Consider the following 21,503-nt stretch of genomic DNA (forward strand, 5'->3'; position numbering starts at 1 on the left):
GGAAAATCCAGTTTTCAGCTTCACCCAGCTGATTGCTACCCAAGTGGTCAGACTTGAGTACATAGGTCAGGGACACCTCAATACATTGCCGGGGACGAGAATTGAACCTGGCTGGGACCTTTTGTTTCCCCGGCGGGCCCTCTCTATACCCATTCAGCAATGTTCTTCAAGCTGTCTGCACTCAACTGTGGAAAATAGGATGATATGGAAAATAGTGTCCAGCTAGACTTGACAGATGAAGGGAGGAAATACAGGCATCAAAGAGGGAGAGAAAAGGTCAGAAAAAGGTTGAGGGTTTTTATTCAAGCCTCAGATATCCATGGCAACAGTCAAAAATAGGACTCCAAGTAAAACGAGAAGGAAAAACTTTTTGTTAAGGTGGGACCCAAATGAGGAAAGAAGAAGAAAAAACAGTGACCCTGGTGCACTTCTGAATCTCCAATCAAGTGTTAAATTGGATTGAGATATGGTGGTCTAGGAGGCCAAGGTAAAGGAGGCGGGAGGTCACTCATTGTCACGCTCATAAAAGCGTCTCAGCAGCCACTCATGCAAGTGTTGGAAGGTCTGGAGGAGACCTGTCCCATTAACCCATTCAATCCGGGAACGCTTCTCTGTCATTTTTTTAGATTTATTTGGGCTATTCAAAAATAGCAGATATACAAGCTCATAGCGCGGCACCATATTTTGTTCCAGGCACCCCCAGAAGCAAAGATTTGAGTTACAAATGTTTGCTTTAAAAAAAAATATATATATTCAAAGATTTGCACAAATGTTCAAGATTAGCAGATCTACAAGCTCATAGCGCAGCCCTCAGTGTCGCGCTATGAGCTTGTATATCTGCTATTTTTGAATTGGCCAAAGTATAAGATAATGGGTGTAGCTCAAATAAAAAAATGACACAGATGTGTTCCCGGAGTGAATGGGTTAAGACTTTTAGGATGAAGGTGATTAGAATGAATGAGTCCTACCTTACTTTCTGTCTCAGGGTTTGACACATCCACAACCTTGCCAGGAAGATTTAATATTTAATATCCTCAAAGAGAAACTTTTTGAACGCTATACATCTGTTGTCTCTCTCTTCATGATGGTGAGAGTTAATTGCAACATTGTCTGAGGTACAATAAACATATGGCAGTGGTCATCTGGTGTCCAGTCCGCTGCGCTATGTCTGCTTCATGTAACATTGTCAACCAGACATCAGGGTCCACTTGAAAAATCTCATAAATCATAAATAATTATAAATCATCATCATAAATCATAAATCATAACAAGATCATACATTTTTATTTATGATCAATGGTGCATTTATATAGCGCTTTTATCGAAAGCGCTTTATATAGATTGTGCATTACATTCACTCATTCATACACCGATGGTGGAAGAAACCATGCAAGGCACCAACCAAGTCTTGCTCAAGGTAGGGCATTAACGAATAGTGATTTATGGTATTCGAATTATTCGACCCAAAAGTATTCGAATATTCGATTATTCGATTTGATTATAAAAAATTAAAAAATGAAAAAAAATTAAAAAAGTTTTTTTTTTTTTTTTTTTTTCAATTGCATTGATGACTCGACTCAAGGAATGCGAGTTGACGTCACACCAGAGCTCACAGCTGCATGTCTGCTCTAGAAAAGCCACTAAAAAAAAAATTTATTAAAAAAAAAAAAAAAAAAATGCTTTTTTTTTCTTTTTTTTCGAATAGTCGAATAGTGGTTTGATAGTCGAATAGTCGGTTTGATATTCGAATATTTGAATATTCGACTATTCTGTGAATGCCCTAGCTCAAGGACACTTTGACACTAACTCTGGGGGAGCCCGGGATCGAACTGGGAACCTTGCGATTCCCATCTGGCCGCTCTACCGGCCACTCTACCCCTCAGCCACTGCCACTCTATCAATCAGTCGATTGTGTTCCACGTATTATTATGCGGGCCCACTTGCAATACCCTCGGCCCCGGGCCCACTGGTCGAGAACCAGTGGGCCTACTACTGTATTGTACTGTGACTGCACCAACATGAGGGGTGTTTTCACAGCAAAGGTTGCAGCAAAGGTTTAAAGATGGAGTGCCATGATATTTTTCAACCCTAAAACCTGATCATAAGGTATTATTATTATGTAAGGATTTTTTTCAACAAAAAAAAAGTGTACAGTAAGTGTTAAAATGTTGTTTTTATGTAGACACATCCACCAGTGCATTAAGTATACCTGGTTCTCACCTTAGCACCTCCTCCACCACCTTAGCACCACCCACCTGTCCTAGTCCCTCCTCCTCCTCATGCCCACACCTGTTGTGTTATGATAATGAGGGGGAGGGTGTGGGCTTTGTGATGTCACTAAAGTGCTGTTTCTCTATTGGCACGTTTGACCCTCAAGGTTTCAGCCTCCAGGAAGAAACTCCAAATAGTCAGAGAAGACTTAAAACACCATAAAAACACCACCGGGGGGCTTAATGAAGTTTTATCAACCTCATAGACACATGAAAAACAGAAAAAGTGCAAAAACATGGCACCACCTCTTTAAGTAATAGTAACAATAATACTTTTGATTTTAATGCTCTTTATATTTGACACCAATCTCAAAAGTGCTACAGTACATGGCATAAAAAAGTCAAGAAAATAAAAAGTATACGCTGCCTACGACAACATTTCCTCTGGGACCCAAATACTGTAGATGAGAGGGAGAGAGAGGGAGAGAGCGAATACAGCACCATGGACAGTGACACAGTGGGCTGGCCTTACTACTCGACAATAGGATAAAACCTTATTTTGAACTCTATGGATAAAACCCCTGCATCCGTTTTCTGGGGAAAACCTTTCACAGGAAAATAGCAGATCTACAAGCTTCAACCGGGGCTGCAACGATCTGCTATTTTCAGCGAGGATATTTAATGCAGAGCGCAAAACAGAAAAGTCACTAGCATAGAGCCCAGAGAGGCTCAACCATATACAGGGATTTAAGTGGTTAATAAATATCGGGTTTATTGCGGGACAATGCGGGAATACGGGACCGCCCATTCCGCCCATTCCCACCAACAGTAGTTTAAGTAAAAATTAAAACCTTATGTGAGATTTGCGTTGGGTCCCGTGCAGTGGTGGAAAGTAACTAAGTACATTTACTCAAGTACTGCATTTAAGTACAATTTCGAGGTATTTTTTACTTGAATGGAGTATTTCCAATTTTCAGTACTTCTACTCCCCTACAATTATTTGAAAACTTTAGTTACTAGTTACTTTGTAGATTTTGATTATCACAAAACATACAGTAACCACTTCAGCCCTATATACAGTACATTTCGTCCATTTGAAAATAGCCGATCTACAAGCATGATGCGACACACTGTGAGCTTGTAGATCTGCTATTAAAAAAAAAAAAAAAACATTCTGCATAATGAGTACTTTTCTTTTGGTAGTTTAAGTACATTTTGATGCCAATACTTTGTACTTTTACTCAATTTCCAGACGTTGTACTTGTAACAGAGTAGCCTACTTCTATATTGCAGTATCGATACTTTTACTTAAGTAAAGAATGTGAGTACTTTTTCCAACACCCCCAATGGCACAGGGCTCTATAGTCTGATTCACAACAGATATTGTTGTGCTAATGATGCCGGAGCAAACAAGACCTGTACAATGTCACAGCTGAGTGCAATTTGCCCTTGCCCTTAAGGCAAATTGTGCTCGGCTGCAAATTTGTATCTGATTGCAATCTATCCATGTGGCAAACTGTAAACGGAGGCTCTGCGGCTGTTTATTCATGCTGATGATGCATGACTGTCACTGAGGTGGATTCTGTGGTTCCGGCGTCATGTAGACCAGTGTTTCCCTCAAACACTGGATCCATGATGGGACCCAGGTTTGGGTCACAGACCTTTTGGGTCACAGACATTAAAAATAAATGTTTCTACATTTACTAAGAGTTTTTTTTTATTATTTGTTTTTTTCAAAAAGTAAAAGAAATTAATTAAAAAGAAATTAAATAGATATTTCAAATATAATTTTATTCAACAGAATTTCAGAAATAAAAAAATAAAAAAATCTAAAATTCCATGTATATGAAAAAAGAGGGGGGAAAAAAGTTGATCTACAAGCATCTGAATCGTGATGCGTTGTGAGCTTGCAGATCGACTATTTTCACTAGTTTGGGTCGCTCTTTTGGGTCTCGAGCTAAACAGTTTGGGAACCACTAATGTAGGCCTAACAAAAACTAAATCCTGAATATGGACAACGTCAGTGTAGCAATCAAAAGGCTAAATGTTATTAGAGCCAATGGACTAAAACATCAGCAATTTGATGCTCGCTTGTCAGAAAATTATGTTTCACACAGCCTACACTGAAGTCAGCAGAGGGGCTATTCTGGAACAGATGTGTTGAATGTGTGTTTAACACATTGGGTGCCAGAGGTTTATTAAAATATTATACGTTGAGTGCCAGCATTTCTTCCATCCACTTGCGTTATACATTTCGTGCTGTGAGAAGCCCCGACGAGGAAGTGCATGTAAACAAAGCGTGCGTGCGAGACGGCGGAGGGTCCCGACTAACGCCTGGAACAATAATATTTCCAACGCGACCCTCCATTGCAGCGTGATCGCCGATCGAAAACGGCTCGTTTCCACCACATTAAAAAGAAATGGAGATATTAAGCTTTTAATCAAGGAGATAACATTGAAAACGCCGACCGGAAGGATTTTTTACATGGAGCCAGATCCAGCCTCTTCTTCTCAGAAACTGCTTGGGTGATGTCAAAGTTTCGTTTTAGCGCCCCACGTGGCCCACATGTATAAAAATAGAATTGGGTCAAAAACGGTCCGGACCGTTTTCGGCACTTCTCGTTTGGACCCTCAAAAACGGTCCGGACCGTTTTTGGCATTCAATGTGTTAACAATGGTGATTATACTAAACTATATAATACATGCACAGTAATAAGTGTATTTGTGTGTGTGTGTGTGTGTGTGTGTGTGTGTGTGTGTGTGTGTGTGTGTGTGTGTGTGTGTGTGTGTGTGTGTGTGTGTGTGTGTGTGTGTGTGTGTGTGTGTGTGTGTGTGTGTGTGTGTGTGTGTGTGTGTGTGCGTGCGTGTGTGTGTAAACAGGCAGAAAGTGTTTGAGGATATCCAGCGTCTCCTAAATCCTGATGACATCATCAACGAGGTAGTCTTTGACCTGGAGGATCCCAGGTAGATACACACACACACACACACACACACACACACACACACACACACACACACAGTCATCAATTAACACATTCAAACGAGGAAAATATCTGTGTTATTTTAAAATAGTTGGCATTGGCTATTCAAAAATAGCAGATATACAAGCTCACAGCGCGTCACTTTGTGCCACGCTGCGAGCTTGTAAATCTGCTATCTCCACCAGGCCGGACAGCAAAAGGCCGGAGACTTATCTTTTCGCTCCTGTCCGTGTGTCCGTGCAGCTCATCTCTGGCCCGTTGGACCGATTGCAGTGAAACTTTGCACGCGCACTCCCAGTAGGCAGAGGAAGAACCCCCACCACACCCCTTTCAAATTGGCCTCACATTTTGTCAATTCGTTGTATCATGCGCAACTTGCCATTTTTGCCTGACTAGATTTCCCACCATTTTGTGTATTCTTCAAAACACACCTTTTACTCCTACTCCTACAAATTGTGTCCGGAACTCACACACATCGGTACACATTATCTCTGGGGTCATGTGATCAAGATGTATCTGTCAGAGAACTGCAGAAACACTGGAAATGTCAAAGAAATTATGTTGAATGGATTCACATGGTGAATCTACACGTTTCTCTTTTCTCTCCTTTCTCTATCACTTACCTTTGTTCATTGCTCTATCTCTCCCTCACAATCCCCTCCCTGTCTGTCTGTCTGTGTGTGTGTGTGTGTGTGTGTGTGTGTGTGTGTGTGTGTGTGTGTGTGTGTGTGTGTGTGTGTGTGTATGTGTGTGTGTGTGTGTGTGTGTGTGTGTCCATCTGTCTGTCTGTCTTGTCTGTCTGTCTTAGTCCTCAGTGTTCATCTGAGAGGTCAAACTCCTTGAAGTTCTTCTCTAAGTTTGAGTGTGGGAATCTGAGGAAAGCTGTCCAGGTCCGCAGGTACTGTATGGACAACAACTCTCGCTCACTTTTCAACTTCTTTTTGTATTGATCCTTTTGAACATCTGATTTTTTTTTACTTGCTCTTTCTTACACTCTCTCTCACACTGCATCTGCACCAGACTTTTCAAAGCGACACGCACACACGCACTGATGCACATACACGCACACACACACTTTTAGATCCAGTCCTATTTTAAAGCCTGCGTATGCGGGGCTCGCGTATCCGCGCGCCTGGTGTAGCCCGTATCATTGATATCAATTGGATCTTTCCAAACACGCTGTATGGGCGCAGTAAATTCAACGCATGCGCGCGCTTTGAAAAGTCTGGTGTAGTCTAGGCGTCACGCACGCACGTGCACGCAGCACGCACGCACGCACACGCACACACATGCTCACACACACACACACACACACACACACACACACACACACACACACACACACACACACACACACACACACACACACACACACACACACACACACACACACACACACACACACACACACACAAACAAACAGTATAACAGTACATACAGTAAGTAATAACAGTCTCTCCTCTCCAGGAATGAGTATGACCTCATATTGAATGCGGATGCTAATTGCTCCCAGCACACCCAGTGGTTTTACTTTGAGGTCAGCAACATGGTGGCCGGTGTTCCGTATCGCTTCAACGTCATCAACTGTGAGAAGACCAACAGTCAGTTCAACTACGGTGAGGCCAGGAATGAGAAAAAAAAACTCTAACCTTTGAACACTTAACCACATTAACCCTTGGGCGCATGTCATTATAGGTGAACATTATACGATTTCTAACATTCGCAACACATTGCAAGCTTGTAGAATTAAAATTCAGGATTTAGAAGACACTCTTATCCAGAGCGACTTACAAGTGCGAGATGGGAATAAGCAGATAAGCATGAACTCTTGTAACCAAACGACAGGGTAAGCACTGTAGTGCACAATGCAATGCTTAAACTAGGAGACCAGGTAAACATCAAAGCTAGCATCTGTCTAAACAACATGCTCTCTAAATAACATTCTTAACATTTGTGGTCAACAAAGCCCACGGACAGCACCTTTAACCCATTAAGACCTGAGGCCGATTCTAAAAAGATTCATCTAAATCTTAGCTTTTCTGACAAAACTTATGTTCCAGGGACCCCCAGAAGCAAGTATTTTAGTTAAAAATGTTGTTTAAAAAATATAAATGTATTCAAAGATTTGCAAACATTTTCACGACTTTAAAAAAATAGCAGACCTAGAAGCTTGTGCCGCGCTACGAGCTTGTAGATCTGCTATTTTTGAATAGCCAAAGTATGCTATGCTTTCCCGGTTTCATTGGGTTAAGTGGTTAAAGGATCATACCGGTGGTCTGGACATGTTTAGCCCATTGACTGTGACTCACGGTATTCGTGACATTACTGCTGACTGTTTTCCAAAGCATCGTTGTTTTTTTTGATTGTCAAAAGTAAGCCATTGGATCCCATTCACTTGGAACTTGGCTTGAGATAGGTAATCCAGCACAGTATAATCGTGTCGTTTTTGTTGTAATGTGTATGAATCAATTTTAAAGCGTGGATTGATTTGAATTAGGTCTACTGTAGCAGAAAATAGCCACTGGAGAAATTGATTGATTCATGATTCAATGAAATTCGAGCTTCTATGACGTCTTAGTCGCGCAATGATGTTTAGCCAACGTTGACTCAGTTATGAATGTTTTATTGACTATGAAGAAAATGCTAACAGATGCTATCTATCTTAAAAGCGTTATGAAACAAATACAGCTGATGGACGTTTTCATTGACAATTTATCACCGGCTTAGGTGAACAAGCCTCTAGCTAACTTGGTCAGGTCAAGTTGTTAAAATGGTTCCCTTTGCCCAAACTTTTTTGTGCGCCATCCAATAATTCTACAAATGCTACAGTGAATGTGTATGTAATTTCACAACAGTTAGTGGAAGGTAAGCGTTTTCACGTAGTCCACAAGACTCAAAGTAAATGCAAACGATAGCGTATCTAGGCTACTTTGCTCTAAATATCATGGTGAAATTAGAATGCAGGTACAACTTACAAGCAACAAGGTACGAGACAAGTGAGACAGGTGGAGCTGCAGGCTATATTTTGAGGCAGTGGGTTAGTGATTATTAACTTTGGATGTTTATGCTTTAGTTTTAAGGCCCTTGCACACAGAGTCAATGCAATTATTGTGTTGGTCAGTCAGTTGTACCGCATCCGAAATGTGTTTTTTTTTTTTTAGATTAAAAGCCTTTAGGTTCATTATGCATCAATGTCTATATACAGTATGCATATCGTCGCTGTCGGGCAGAAACCTTGTATCTCCATATTTCAACTTTTGTAACGTTTTTTTTCGTCACTTAATGCCCTACTTCGTCGTACATGAGTGTCAAGCAAAAGTGGTCAAGCTCACACCGCGTCACATCGCCTTGTAGATCTGCTGTTAATCTGCTATTTATGAAAATGTTTGTTCCATTCCCCCAAAAGTTTTTGGACATATGAGGTTTCCACCCGACAGTGACGATATTTTAATAGCAGGAAGACAGCAGCAGAATCAGGACAATAGAGAGACAGAGAGAGACAGGGTCTCAGATAAGGTTGCAACGAATTACATTTTTTTTAAATCAATTAACTCTTTGAATGCATCCGTCTACCGTCCCCTTGCCAGCGAAAACAGCTATTTTACTTTACCTTTGAAAAATCATGGAATATTCTCCGTGACCTGCTGTAGGAAAACAATAGCCAGCAGATAAAGGCACTTCACAGCCCATTAGATGAGCAATCCCCCCGTATGTTCTCTCCATTCAAATGCATTGGTCCAGCGAGGGCAGTGGAGTGAAAGATCAAACTCGTTTCACAAGATATAGTCTGGAGGATAGCCTAATCTTATCAGCTTTTGTTTTTGTCACAATCTTTCCACAATCACAGGTTAATAGCCTATATATATGCATTCTATTATCCTACCTTTCTCTCTTAGGTTCTATAAATCAAGGCATTCTTTGGAAAAGTTACAAAGAAAACTAAAACGAAATAAAATAAACAAACACAAACTAACTAAAACTACTTCTGCTCACATAAACCTAAGTAAAATTAATGAAATAAAAAGGGAACCAGAAGCCAGTTGCACCTGCTGGATGTGCACGTCTTCCTATAAGGCTGGTCTTGACGTACAGAATGCGTGCCAAGATCAGACACACGATACACACCTGCTGCCCCCCTGGAAAGTACCATCATGAGAGAGCACAGCTGGGCTGTGAAGGATATGGAGTGTAGAACCTGGTGTATACCGTATCTCCCCAAATAAACGAGGCCAGCACAAGCTACACAAATAAACACTATCCATAGTGGGAGCCCTGTTAAAGATGCAATCTGTAAGTTTCATGTCTTTGATTTGAACCCATATGTCTCCTGCTTGGGAGACCAACATCTGTCGCTCCAATTCAAGACAGAATCCCTTCTGGGCAGATATTGCGCTCATGACCACAATTTTGAAGTTATCAGCATTTCATTGAAAAGATGGAAATGTGTCCGATTTACAACCTCCCCTGTACCGAAAATCACCCCAAGACATTTGCAATCCGTTCATTGTAGGTGTGGGTGTGTGTGTGCTGAGAACAAACATTATTTCTTTACAAAGGAAAGGGAGGGATGGACATAAGGAGGAGAGAGAGGGATAAGCAAGACGGCTGACATGGCAGCAAATTAAAGTCATTAACTATAAGAAGAGCAACAATCAGGTCAGCCGAGAAAGAGAGAGAGAGAGGGAGAGGGAGAGAGAGAGAGAGAGAGAGAGAGAGAGAGAGAGAGAGAGAGGGAGAGGGGGAGGGGGAGAGAGTGAGAGAGAGAGAGGAGACATTACAGTATGGCTAAAAGCTGACTTAAATGACACATACACATTCATGTGTTTGTATGTTGAGCACACACACACACACACACACACACACACACACACACACACACACACACACACACACACACACACACACACACACACACACACACACACACACACACACACACACACACACACACAGGGCTTTCACAGAACGTCCCGTGCTCCAGTAAATAGCTCTTTTCTCCAGGAAATTGGTCTCATCTGAGAGGAGAGCAAACACAAAGGGAGGCGTACTCCTCCTGCATGCGTCCTATTAGAATGAACATGTATTCTCCTTTGAAAGATAGTTATCTTCTGATTTTCTAGGAAATGGTCTCACCACAGAATTTTTGGTTGTTTTGATTTGATTTAGATTTCGTCCAGTGCGCCCCTTGGACCAAATGGACCTGTATTAAGGTTCCATTAGGAATTGAACCATTGTGTGGTAGACATACAGTACTTCTGTATATGGTCGTCTGCAAATACGTCTTTAACGACAGGAACCTTATTATAGGTATGGCATACAGTATAGGCAAACATATGCCAAAAATAGTAGATATACAAGCTCACAATGTGTTGCAATATATTTGCATTGTATTTGCTAGTGCTTGATTTAAAATGGTTTTAGCCTTTAAAAGTTTTCATTGACTGTATTGTTTATGCATGTCTCTGTTTTCTGCTGTGGCTAGGACCACGATGGAAAGAAGTCTGTTTTTTTAATCCTCAATTGTCTTTTAACCCTCAATTGTTTGATGCTTTCCAGCAATTAAGTGTGTGTGTGTGTGTGTGTGTGTGTGTGTGTGTGTGTGTGTGTGTGTGTGTGTGTGTGTGTGTGTGTGTGTGTGTGTGTGTGTGTGTGTGTGTGTGTGTGTGTGTGTGTGTGTGTGTGTGTGTGTGTGTGTGTGTGTGTGTGTTGCAGGCATGCAGCCTGTGCTGTACTCGGTGAGGGAAGCCCTGGAAGGCCGACCTCACTGGAAGAGGACTGGAACGGAGATCTGCTATTACAGGTACACATTACATAATGAATGGCTCCACTGAGGATGTCGGCTTTTCATGTCATAAGAAAACCACAAAAAATTGCAAATTCACTGCACATTTATGAACATGAGTCCTGAACAGGCCATGCTATGTCACCCTTTAAAGGTTTAATGACATTCACTTTTACACCACATTCAAAGTCTTTGTCCTGGTCCTTCAAAAGTGTACAAAAAGTTTTAAGTGAAAATTCCATTCCAGTGATCAATGGCAGGTGTTTTTCTCTCACATTTCTAAAGCCTTTTCAACTGCAATGAAAAAAGAAATCTTTGCCTGCGGGTGTCGCTGGTGAGGGATTTTGCCTGTCAATCATCGCCTCTGCTCCGCCCCCCCCCAAAGGAAAGGATAGGGGAGGGGAGGGGCGAGGAGGAGAGTGGGCGGGATTATTCGACAGTGACCTCACTGTCGAAGGGCCAAGCTCAGATTACTTTTCAGCCTAATTATTCAGAAAACCCCAGACCACAGAAAATCCACTGAATGTTTTAAGTTCAGGTTTTTTGGGTGTAATTGAGGTCATAAAACCCCAAATAAAACATTGAAAATAAAAAAAGCGAAAATGAATGTCATGATACCTTTAACCACATGAACCCTACCCTAGCATCCCTGTTTTGAGGCAGACATTATGTGAAAATAGCTGATCTGCAAGCTCACGACACGCTGTGTTGCGACACGTTGTGAGCTTATAGATTGGCTAGTTTCTATTTTAGTTTCGCCAAAGAGATTAGGTGTAGAGGGGGAAAAGGAGGGGGTCTAGTGTATGGAACCCGGTAAATTAAGTATGTAGGTTGTTAAGTGGTTAAGATTAAAATATTTCTATTGTAGTTGAAGCTCTATGCAGAAACAATGTAAACCTGACTTTTTCTTTGGACTGGGACTTTTAAATTCCAGGTGTTTCATTCCATGTTTTTAATCTGATTTGAATCTCCTCCTATCGTCTCACCCAGAAACCACTTCTGTGCAGCCCGGGGCAAGAAGAGACCAACCTTTTACACTTTGACCTTCACCGTGACCTTCAGACACATCGATGACGTCTGCTATCTGGCCTACCACTATCCTTACACATACTCTGCATTACAGGTACCCGTCTGTCTGTCTGTCTGTCTGTCTGTCTGCCTTGCTTCTGTCTCTGTCTATAACCCATTCAATCCGGGAACCCATCTGTGTAATTTTAAGATTTCTTTGGCTATTCAAAAATAGCAGATCTACAAGCTCTTTTTTTTTATATATATATTTTGAGATGCATTTTGGGTGGTCCTTGACATGAAAAATCACAAATTTTCACGCTGAAAAAAAAGAGAAGCAGATCTACAAGCTCGTAACGTGGCAACAAGTGCCGCGATATGAGCTTGTATATCGACTATTTTTGAATAGCCAAAGAAATCTTAAAGTGACACAGATGCGTTCCCGGCCTTAATGGGTTAATTTATTATGAAAGTAGAGGATCAGAGATATTAAAAAAAAGGCATCTCTTGCTCAGATTGACCCAACAGATGTAACTACAGCCTGTCTGTCCGGCTTAGGGGATCTACTACTAAATAGCCAATTACAATGCTCCAATCCCTCCGGCTTATGGGATGTGCCGATACTGGTCAATGGCATTCAGGAATTAGATGAATACAGAAAATATACATTCATCAATGTGATGACACCCCAACAGCCCCAAATCACAAGACGTGCACGCACACACACGCACACGCACACGCACACACACACACACACACACACACACACACACACACACACACACACACACACACACACACACACACACACACACACACACACACACACACACACACAGGACTGAGGTCTCATTCCTGAAACTTTGCTGACATGGTTCTGCCACCTCTCAGATAAAGCTGTGTACAGTACATCTCATCCATCCTACATGCCATTACTTTACAGCTTCAGTGTCATTTTCACACACACACACACACACACACACACGCAGCCACACACAGAGTAGGCTACATGATGGTTGCATTGTGAAGGGATAGAACGTCTTCTGTGTAAAATAGGCCGTGGAAACAAAGAATACTTTTGTTTATCACATTACTTATTTCTACAATAAGCATTTCTTGAACTAAAGTTCGCATTTGTCAGGTTCGGGGCACAAAACTCAATTTTGCTGTGTTATTTCAGAGCTACTTTCCTTTTGCTTGCACACAGAAATTGGAGTTTAAAAACTATATGAGTCACGGAAATATAGGGGGAAAAAAATCATAGTTGTATCCTGCAGGCCTGGGAATTAAGGGTATGAGCTTGCTGCAACGGAGGCCACTATGCACTTATTGAGCTGCTATTGGATGCAAATGTAATAGTTGTGGCTACAATGGGACAAGGCAGCGGACATTAATGTGACTCCCCCAGGGGTCTCATATATATATATATAAAACAGTGCAGCGATTCCATACCGAATGTTTTTGTATGCAAGAAAATGTAATCATGTGGATCACGGGATCCACATGGGAACAGCCTTGGCTCACAGTGTGCATCTCTGGGTTCATGTAGTCTTTGTTTGTTGATAACTTTGTCTGCCAAGCTGGTCTATATACAAACAACAGTACACACAGTAGGCTACACATCCCCTCCGTCACGCACACCCGTGTGCGCACACACACACGAAACCCAAAAGAGAAGTTTGATGTCTCCACGGGTCCCAGACTAGTGAAAATAGCAGATCTACAAGCTCACAATGTGTCACGTCGCAGATTTCTTAGATTTTGTTTCTTTATTTATAAAATTCTTAAATTCTTAAATTCTATTTTTGAAATAATATTTTAAATGTAGGGAACAAAAAAGTGATATTTACCTGTGACCCATAACAATTGGTCTCTCTCTCTCTCTCTCTCTCTCTCCCTCTCTCTCTCTCTCTCTCTCTCTCTCTCTCTCTCTCCAGTCTCATCTAATGGTGCTCTATCGTTCAGTGGACCCCTCCAAAGTGTTCTTCAGGCAGCAGGTCCTGTGTCAGACCCTGTCTGGGAACCCCTGTCCCCTGGTCACCATCACTGCCTGTCCCGCCACCAGGGGCATGAGAGACCTGCACCAACTCCGTAAGTCTGCGCGTGCGTGCGCGTGTATGTGTGTGTGTGTGTGTGTGTGTGTGTGTGTGCGTGCGAGTATGTGTATGTGAAGTGCTCACACTTCAAGCTGTGAATGAGAGGATGTTTGTGAAGCATCGCAGCAATAAAGATGAAAGTGTAAGAGAGAGAGAGAGATCTTCCTTATTGAACTTAGGCTTAGAGCTACATGTGTAATGAATGTATGTACGACTCAGATGATGAACGTGTGCACCAGGCTGTGCTCTAACGTGTCTGTAGTAATATCACATATTCATCATCATCATATTTACACTAATGCCAGTGAGCTCTGCTCTAAGGCCATACTTTATATCCATCCCTGTAGCTTTTAGAGACCACATTATACAGTGGCAATAGCTACTGCCATGTTCCCTAAAAAATGCACCTAGAAAAGTTGATTCTTTATTCGAAGTAAAGCAGCCCCAACAGTTTGTGTTTGTGTGATGATGAACTATAAACAGACAGACAGACGCTTGGACATACGGATGGACGGACGGATAGAAGGACCGTCCGTCCGTCCGTATATTTACGGAGGAAACAATCAGTTAATGGGAAATAGTCTGTATAAGCCTCCCTGCCAGAGATATATCTCATACTTTGTTTGTTTTTTCGTACTTAATTGAAACCCAGTGATCCTTGGCAATCAGAAATATGAAGGAATAATTTGTCTGGGAGAAAACCATATGAGATTCACTATGCCGTATCAGCATTAACATAATTAGCCCATTAGCCCCGGGAAAGCATCTGTGTCATATAATTTTCTTTGCGTTGGCTGTTAAAAAATAGCAGATCTACAAGCTCATAGCGTGGCACCGAGTTTTGTATGAGCTTGTAGATCTGCTATTTTTGAAAAATCTTGAAAATTTGTGCAAATCTTTGAATATATATAATTTATATATTCAAAGAGATATATAAATTATATATAGAGAAGATATTATTTGTAACTCCAATCTTTGCTTCTGGGGTTCCCTGGAACAAAACATTTTGAGATGGGGATCCGCGGCCAAATACATATCTAAAAATTTGATATGTATATCTAAAACTTTTCCATGTGAAGGACCCCCAAAATGATATGTATTTGGCCGCGGACCAACATCTCAAAATATGTTTCGAATCTTGAAAGTGTGAGAACTAGTGATTTAGAAGGCATTTGTAGAATGGGCCTCAGGTCTTAATGGGTTAGAGTGTCAGTCTCTGTGGTGGGTGCCTCGCTTCTCCAACACAATTTGATCTCCTTTTTCGGGAACTTCTAAATTATCACATTAGTTTAATTAGTCAATATTAAAGTCACACTTTTTCAATTAAATAACAGTTATTTTTTGGTGTAAACTTTCACTGGTATTATATATACTGGAAATGTTTTTATTTAGTTGTTTTAAAGTGAATAAATACAATTTTTGACATTGTTGTTGTTTCTTTCCAAAATATCCTCTGTGCAAGGACCCTTCAGCATTCGTTTTGGAGCAGTATACTTCCATGGTTTTGTTTCGAATTGAATTCTAATCAGTGCTGTAAGCCAGGATAGAGCTACCAGTGGTATTGGCAAAAAGACTGTTTGTAAGAATGTTACACAGTATGGCTTCAAACTTACTGTAGTTTAAATTAGGAACAACGTTTTTCACGTACATGTTCCCGATGCAACATTTCTTATGTCTCCAATCAGTGAAAAGACTATAAAACCAACTCTTTACTTAAACAAACGTAATTGGAGCCTTCATCAAATGGACTATTATGTAAAGTGCCTTGAGACAAAGCTTGTTGTGATTTGGCACAATTATAAAATTGAAATGAACTGAATTGAAATCCAACTGTCCGGCAGTAACACATTTTGATGGCAGCACTTGGCAACTCCTAGAGAAGCAAATGTGTGCAAGTGTGAAGCAGGCTGTTGTAGACGAATGGCAAGTACTGACTAATCTTGCGTTCCGTTGGGTACATGAATTTCCCCAAATTAACTGGCATCTCTGTTCAAACCAAACATGTTGTGGTGTACTTACTGTAGCGGCCAAACAGCTTGATATTGTTATGGAAATGAGCATTGGTTTGGTGCGACAGCCTCATAAAGTAGATTTGTTAAAATGGCGAAAGGCGTCGTTTTGCTAAAGATTCATAATGTGGCTTGCTGGGAACATTATGAATTTCTGAGGCTGGTAGCTTCTCTCATACAGTGTCTACACACCGGTGGTTTTCAATCACTTTTAGTTCCCAAGGCACACCAGTGGGTCATTCAAAACTCAATGTTCAAAATAGGGATGTCAGGTTGAAAGTTTTCTTTCTTGTCGGTATTTAATGTGCCTCTCTATTGGGAAATGAGTGTACTGACATATTAAACTAAAAAAATTAAAAATGAAGATAATAATAACACTGTTAACCACTTTAACCCTTGCGTCCCTATTTTGGGCTTTACGGATCTTCTGGAAAATTATTATTAAAAATGATAGCAAATCTACAAGCTCACGACGTGTCACATCCGTAGGCCACTATAAAGATGGGACCCAATGCCTCCCTGCTTGGCACTCGGCAACACGGGTTGGATCGGGGGGTAAGTCCCTGTGACATACTAGCGTCATGTCCAGAGCGTGTACATCAAGCTACAGAGACAGGAGATAGGCTCCTGCCCTATGGGCTCGGCAAGGCTTACTTACTTTATATGTAGAAAAGATAGATAGAAAGATAGATGTCTTTATTTATGTGTCATGCACCAAAGGTGCCCAGCCCACAGGACACAACATATAAATCATTGCATCATTGCATAGGTTGTACTCTTAAGGTCTCTATTGTGTACCTTAACCACTTAAACCCTATATTCGCTAAAAAATAGCCAACAGTTGGCGCTTGTAGATCTGCTATTTTCTGCAAATTCGCCACCCTCCCAGAATACGGATGCTGGGGTTTAAGTTGTTAAGGCAGTTGCTATGGTGTTTTTTGTTTTGTTTTTTTGTGTGTTTTTTTTAAATTTATTTTTGGGCTTTTATGCCTTTATTTTTTATAGGACAGTAGTCTGACAGGAAATGGGGAGAGAGAGAGGGGAATGACATGCAGCAAAGGCCACCGGGCTCGGGTCTCGAACCTGTGATGCGCTGTCAGGCTACATTGATCATAGGCCTGGACCGCTACGCTGGCCCAGGCCTGCTATGGTTTTTTTTAGCAGCGATCAAGAATCTCAGACTTTCTCTTACCTTACAGTCCAACGTTGGTTTTCATCTCGATTGCAAATCCCCACTGGAGGCAATATGGCCGCCGTCCACAAGCCTAGACATGTTGCCTGTGGACTGTATGGTGTGTATAGAGGAAGTGGACTGTGTCTCACCCTCTGCTGCAGTGCTGACGTCCCCTCGAGGGACAGAATTACCCATGAAACCCTCCTAGCTGAGCTGCTCAGCGAGCAGCCGAGTGAGGCTACGATAGTACCACCACGTATTATCAGTCCCAGACGCGTGTGTGTGTGTGTGTGTGTGTGTGTGTGTGTGTGTGTGTGTGTGTGTGTGTGTGTGTGTGTGTGTGTGTGTGTGTGTGTGTGTGTGTGTGTGTGTGTGTGTGTGTGTGTGTGTGTGTGTGTGTGTGTGTGTGTACTTGTGCTACTATACTTGTTGGGGCCAAATGTCCCCACAAGTATAGTAGAATTTGAGAAATAGACATTGTGAGGACAATTGTCCTGGTCCTCACAAGATAAATGGTTGTTTTACGGGTTTGTGTGTGTGTGTGTGTTAGGCTTACATTTAGGAAAATATTCAGGTTAGGGTTCGGATTAGACACTGAAAATTGCAGATTTACAAACATGTGCTGTGAGCTTGAAAAATAGCATTCTTAAAATTGGCATCCTAAAATGTTGATTTGCTCACAAGTATAGTAATACAAATGTGTGTGCGTGTGTGTGTGCTTGTGTGTGTGTGTGTGTCTGTGTGTGCACAGTTCCTGCAAGAGAAGGGATTAACAGATAAAACACACGTGCACATACCCACACAGACAAACAACTTGAATCCAAGTGCAACAGAGGCCTCGAGCAGTCACAACTAATCAGTTCCAGTTTCCTTCCTCTGTATGCAAATTACTATGCTAATCAGGTCTAATTACAACCAGCCATGTCACTGGGTTACAACATGAGCGAGGCTTTACCCGTCAGAGCGTTGTGGTCACGTGAAAACCTCGTAACTTCAGCTTTAATCATATCACTTTAATATGGGGCAACCTTGCTGATTTTCTAAGTAAATCCTACATTGTAAACTCACAATGCTGGAATGAATACTAAGGTGTTTTACTAGCTGCACTATTCAACTTTTTTTTTGTGAATAAAATGTAATTTTGTCCAATCTGTATGGTAGAGTATGTTAATGTATAAGTTATATACAATTGGGGTGGTTGTATTTAGTCTCCCTGCTCTTCTATTGAGACATTTAGATAGTGTCAAAGGTCATGTCTCACCTAGACACAGGATCTGACACGAAATATGACCCGATGGTCAAGATTCAATTTATCCGCTGAGCAAGGCTCTATTATCTCAATGGTAAAAAAAAAATCAGCATTTGCGCAGGAGACCCGCGGTCAAATCCGGGGTAGAAGAGGAAAGTTACATAGTGCTGATTTAAGTAAAAGTAGCAATGCCACAATAATGTTGTTGAATCAATATTCCGTTACCACAAAAACATTCACTGTTTAGCTGTAAAATGACAGCATGTGTATGTTTACATGGCTGCCTTGTTGAATACGGCAACAACCAAACGGCAGGGATAGATTCATTTGATTCAGGTGTGTTGTCTCCATCTGTCTATTATTGATAGCAGCGGTCATTATTGTGAAATAACAGACTTAAATTGTTAAAGGTAGGGTAAAATTAAGTTCAAACTTTTTTTTCAACCAAAACATATCACTATTATGTTTTGGTTAAAACAAAAAGGTTTTCGTTAAAAGGTTAAAGCACTGTATTGTGATAATAATCATTGCTTATAGAGTGTTTGTTCAGTAGCAGGGGTCTCTGCGTCTCTCCAGATCTTAAATAAACAGAAAATACATTTTGAGATGGCTGGCCAATCTTCAGCCAATCAGGAGAAAAGTACTCATTTATCAACTTCAATTTCATAGTGTTCCAATTCCAATTTTTTTGTTTTCTCATTTCTTTGTGCCATGACTTCCGATGCCACCTGTTTTAATCTGTATCCTGTGTGAGTTCTCTGTCCTGATTGGATAAAATAGATATCCCTACCTGAAAACGCATTTTCTGTTTAATCAAGAGCTGGAGGAACGGGGAGACCCCTGTTACCGAACAAACACTCTATACTATAGCAATGAGTACTATCAGAATATATAGCAATTTAACACTCATTTGAACAAAAACATATCACTTACCCTACCTTTAAATTGTCATATAATCAAGCATAAATATCAAGTATATCCGACAGGTTACATTTCCCGAAAGGAAATGCATGTATTCAATTCAGTCTGACCTGAAGAATGGAAAATAGCTCTATATTCTGATAGTAATCATTGCTATCAGTGTCTGTTCAGTAACAGGGGTCTCCTTGTCTCTTCAGCTCTTTAGTAAACAGGTTGGAATACCAATTTTATCCATTCTTCTTCAGCTCTTTAGTAAACAGGTTGGAATACCAATTTTATCCATTCTTCTTCAGCTCTTTAGTAAACAGGTTGGAATACCAATTTTATCCATTCTTCTTCAGCTCTTTAGTAAACAGGTCGGAATTGCATGCAATCAGAGAACACAAACTGGATAAACAAGTGAAATTGGAAGTGATGACACGAAGAAATGAGCGGACAGAATTGTAACTGGAACACTATAAAATGTAAGCTGAAAAAGGGAAACTGGCCTGATTGGCTGAAATTGGCAACAGGCCTGAACAAGTATTTTCTGTTTATTAAAGAGCTGGAGAGACAATGAGACCCCTGTTACCGAACAAACACTCTTTATCAATGATTTACTATCAGAATATATAGCTTTGACTTTTTTTAATGAAAAACTTTGTTTCAACCAAGAAAACATCACCTAAACCTATACCTTTCACGACTCCAGCTACGCACGATGCGCCTTTCAATTCCGTTTCATATAAAACTAAGAATAATAGATCTATGCATGGGCCTCATGGAGTTGGGTTCTTACATTTGTCTTCTTGCAACATGCAAGGTTTTCTCTCGAGCAGCGTTGACAGATACTTAAAGCAGCCTGGATTCCCCTTTGCCTCCTCTCGTCTCTAATTAAAAAAGCTTCCCATGCAATCACAGCTCGCTCTCTGAACGCTGTTAATTATCAAACATAATCTCATTTAACAGGACAGGCATGGCTTCCAGATAGCTTCCACTGGACTGGGACTCTCTCTCTCTCTCTCCCACGATCTCTTGCTGTCATTCTCTCTCTCTCTCTCTCTCTCTCTCTCTCTCTCTCTGTGTCTCTCTCTCTCTCTGTGTCAGCTTTCTGTGTGTAGCTTTTCATTTTCCTTTCATGGACCTTATCGCTGTCTCGTCATTCAATCTCGTCCGTGTCCGTCTTCTACAGCACGATTTCACCCTTGTATGTTCTCTCTTGTCTTTTCTCACGGCCATCTTGTCATGGTTGTGTACTGTTAGTCGTTCTCTTCTCTCTCTCTCTCTCTCTCTCTCTCTCTCTCATCTCTCTCTCTCTCTCTCTCTCTCTCTCTCTCTCTCTCTCTCTCTCTCTCTCTCTCTCTCTCTCTCTCTCGATATCTGCTGCTACCCTTGTTGCTCTTATGTCCCTCAGTCAGTTATGGTCTTTATCTTCATTTGTTCCTCTGTCCTTCATCGCCCTCCCTGTGCTTTCTTATTCTCTCTTTACCGCCGGCCTCCTTCCCTCCGACTGGTTCCAAACAAATTTATACCATTACTGACACCTTGATTACTTGAATGTCATGGAAGGATTCAGTGTTTATCACCTGTGTCATTCGGTCACGCGCATTAGAATGGGAGCGTTGTTCTTCTTTGTCGTACGTGACTTGACCCGTTCTCTGTCGCTCTACTGAGAGAAGCCAAGGTTCTAAGAACCGCCACGAGTCACGACTGCTGGGTGGAAACCTTGTATGTCCCGACACTGTTGCTTTCCAGGAAAATGTTAAGAAGAACCGTGCAAGGCAAGGCAGTTTATTTGGATAGCACCTTTCAACAACAAGGCATTTCAATGTGCTTTACTCGGAACATCAAGAAACGCAATTATACAATGACATTTAGGTGCATAAAACAAAAGAAGGGAGAAAAAACAGATACAGTTACAGTGCAGAAGAGAAAGAAAAAGTAAAGTTGGTAACTCAATCAAAGATCTCCTAAGTTGTTACTTCTGCGTGACATGTGTTGTATGACGAAGTAGGCCATTAAGTAAGTTGAAATATGGAAGATTCAAGGTTCTGTCCGACAGGGACGGCGTATTATTTTGTGGGACGTACCTGG

At 41.2% G+C, this 21,503-nt stretch overlaps 1 protein-coding gene across 2 annotated transcripts in view; it reads left to right on the top strand.

The window, feature by feature from the left end:
* agbl1 (AGBL carboxypeptidase 1) overlaps positions 1–21,503 on the top strand; it is a 216,249-nt gene that overhangs the window by 118,837 nt on the left and 75,909 nt on the right. For both annotated transcript variants that reach the window (XM_080436936.1, XM_080436937.1), the window contains exons 15-20: positions 5,091–5,174; positions 6,000–6,089; positions 6,659–6,807; positions 10,904–10,991; positions 11,964–12,096; positions 13,919–14,072. In XM_080436936.1, coding sequence (XP_080293062.1) covers positions 5,091–5,174; positions 6,000–6,089; positions 6,659–6,807; positions 10,904–10,991; positions 11,964–12,096; positions 13,919–14,072 — 698 coding nt within the window. The remainder of the gene's footprint in view (positions 1–5,090; positions 5,175–5,999; positions 6,090–6,658; positions 6,808–10,903; positions 10,992–11,963; positions 12,097–13,918; positions 14,073–21,503) is intronic.

Source organism: Gymnoscopelus braueri, assembly GCF_963280865.1.
Source record: "Gymnoscopelus braueri genome assembly, chromosome: 9".
Lineage (NCBI taxonomy): Eukaryota > Metazoa > Chordata > Actinopteri > Myctophiformes > Myctophidae > Gymnoscopelus > Gymnoscopelus braueri.